Here is a 2,265-nt window from a genome sequence, read left to right as displayed (position 1 = left end):
TATATAGGTCCAAGCTGGTTTTGAATTATGATCCTCAGATCTCCATCTCCTGAGTAGCTAGAACTACAGACGTGAGCCACCAGCACCCAGTGAGAACCTAAATAAATAAAAAAAATATATATATATATATTAAACAGTGATAGGGCTTGAACTCTGGGCCTGGGCACTGTCCTTGAGCTTCTTTGTCTCAAGGTGAGTGCTCTACCACTTGAACCACAGCGCCACTTTTGGTTTTCTAGTAGTTTATTGGAGATGAGAGTCTCACAGACTTTCCTGCTTGGGCTGGCTTTGAACTACGATCCTCAGATCTCAGCCTCCAGAGTATCTAGGGTGACAGGTGTGAGCCACCAGCGAGAACCTAAATATTTTAACTCCTTGTTTGTTAGAAGCAATGATGACGATGTGTTCCCTCAGCACCGAGAAAGAGCTATTCCTAATCTGAAACAAGTCTCCCCACGCCACACATAGCCCTGTCAGGAAAGAGGAACAAGGCCAGGACACTTAGGAAATAATTCTGTAAGTACCCAATTTATTCATAAAACAATACATGTGAAATAGTTACGGTTTTTTTTCCCCAATCATACACTTCTTTAAAAAAAAAAACAACAACAAACCATCATTCCCCAAATGTTGTCCATTTGGTTGACATGTATTTGCAAGATTAAGATCTGTAATTATAACTCTGGAGATTACACAAGGTCTTTGATTGGACGACGAAAACTGTTCCCACCCACACCAGCAAACGAACGAACAGATTTATTTTGCCTAGTGATTTATTCTACCATCTCTCTAACCAAAAAAAAAAAAAAATTAAATAAATAAAAAGTTTCCAGTGTGCGTCTCTTAGGCTGGCAAAGCAATTGTGAATTTCTCTGAAAGAAGAATTTTCTGTGGTTTTTTTTTTTAAACAAATAAAATGCTTAGGTAATTTGTGTGCGTGATTAAGTGTTAGGGCCGAATCGCTAGGTGGATAGACTTTTAGAGCAGAGAAACCTTCCTTCACAGGGAGGATCGAGAAGTTAAAAACTGCTGGAACAGTGTAAGGATTATTATTATTATATTATTGTTCTTCTTATTGAATATTATTATCATGATTATTTTAAACATGCAAAATACAGTCCATGCATCTGCCTTGTGTTTTTGAAGTGTCTTGTCCCCTAGCAGATAAAACCAAGTATGTTTGTTATTATTATTAATATTATTAATTATTGGCTGTCAACATTCGATAAATGTTTCAAAATGCTTTACAGTGTAAAGGTAATAAGAAATTTAGCAAAATTTCAACAAACCTGTATAAAAAAACGGATACATGGTACCATTTTTTTTTTTTTTTGGTTGGTTGTGGGGCCTGAACTCTGGGCCTGGGCGCTGTCCCTCAGCTCTTCAGCTCAAGGCGAGCGCTCTACCCCTTGAGCCACAGCACCACTTCCAGCTTTTTTCTGCTTATGTGGTGCTGAGGAATCGAACCCAGGGCCTCATGCATGCAAGGCAAGCACTCTACCACTGAGCTACCTTCCCAGCCCCCATGGTACCTATTTTTTAAATCTCAAGGCGACATGCTGAAAAGACTTATGTGGTATTTCTTTGTAAAAAGGTCTTAGATAATACAAGAGTGGAGCCGATCTAGGCCTTTGGACTACACATGCAAAAGGAAAAGGAAAACAAACCAAAAAAAGATTAAGTTAGTTAAAAATCGCCAAAACGTGCTATTTTTTAAATGTGTATTATTGTTGTCATTATAATTATAATAATTATTATTAACGATTATTTTAAGTAGAGGAGAAGTATTGAATCTTAGCCGGGAGCCGGATTCCAGAACTCTGGGAAAGTGGGTGAGGTTCACGGGGCTAGCGTCCTGGAGGATTCGTAGACTTCCGACGAGCATTTTGGTTTGATGCCTTTGCCGTTATAATAGTCCACGACTTGGTTTGGAACTTCAGCCAATACGCTTTTAGCCAGGGCAGCCGGAGATGCCTGGTGGGGGTGCGAGAAGAAATAACATAGCTCTGATCCTTCCTTCCTTCCCTCTCTTCCTTCTCTTCCCTCCTTCCCTTGCTTCCCTCCCTCTCTCCCTCTCTCCCTCTTTCCCTCCCTTTCTCCCTTCCTTCCTCTTTCTTTGCCAGTCCTGGGACTTGAACTCAGATCCTGGGCACTATCCCTGAGCTTCTTTTGCTCAAGGCTAGCTCTCTACCACTTGAGCCACCGTACCACTTCGGGCTTTTTCTGTTTCTGTGGTGCTGAGGAATGGAACCCAGGGCTTCATGC

The 2,265-nt window shown here is 40.9% G+C and overlaps 1 protein-coding gene across 1 annotated transcript in view; it reads right to left on the bottom strand.

Annotated features, from left to right (window-relative positions):
* Positions 1 to 1,839: 1,839 nt before the first annotated feature.
* Cpne4 (copine IV) overlaps positions 1,840 to 2,265 on the bottom strand; it is a 133,096-nt gene continuing 132,670 nt past the window's right edge. The window contains exon 13 of the mRNA XM_013028039.1: positions 1,840 to 1,974. Coding sequence (XP_012883493.1) covers positions 1,840 to 1,974 — 135 coding nt within the window. The remainder of the gene's footprint in view (positions 1,975 to 2,265) is intronic.

This window comes from Dipodomys ordii, unplaced genomic scaffold (genome assembly GCF_000151885.1).
Source record: "Dipodomys ordii isolate 6190 unplaced genomic scaffold, Dord_2.0 Scaffold107, whole genome shotgun sequence".
Lineage (NCBI taxonomy): Eukaryota > Metazoa > Chordata > Mammalia > Rodentia > Heteromyidae > Dipodomys > Dipodomys ordii.
This window is presented reverse-complemented; position numbering and strand designations above follow the sequence as displayed.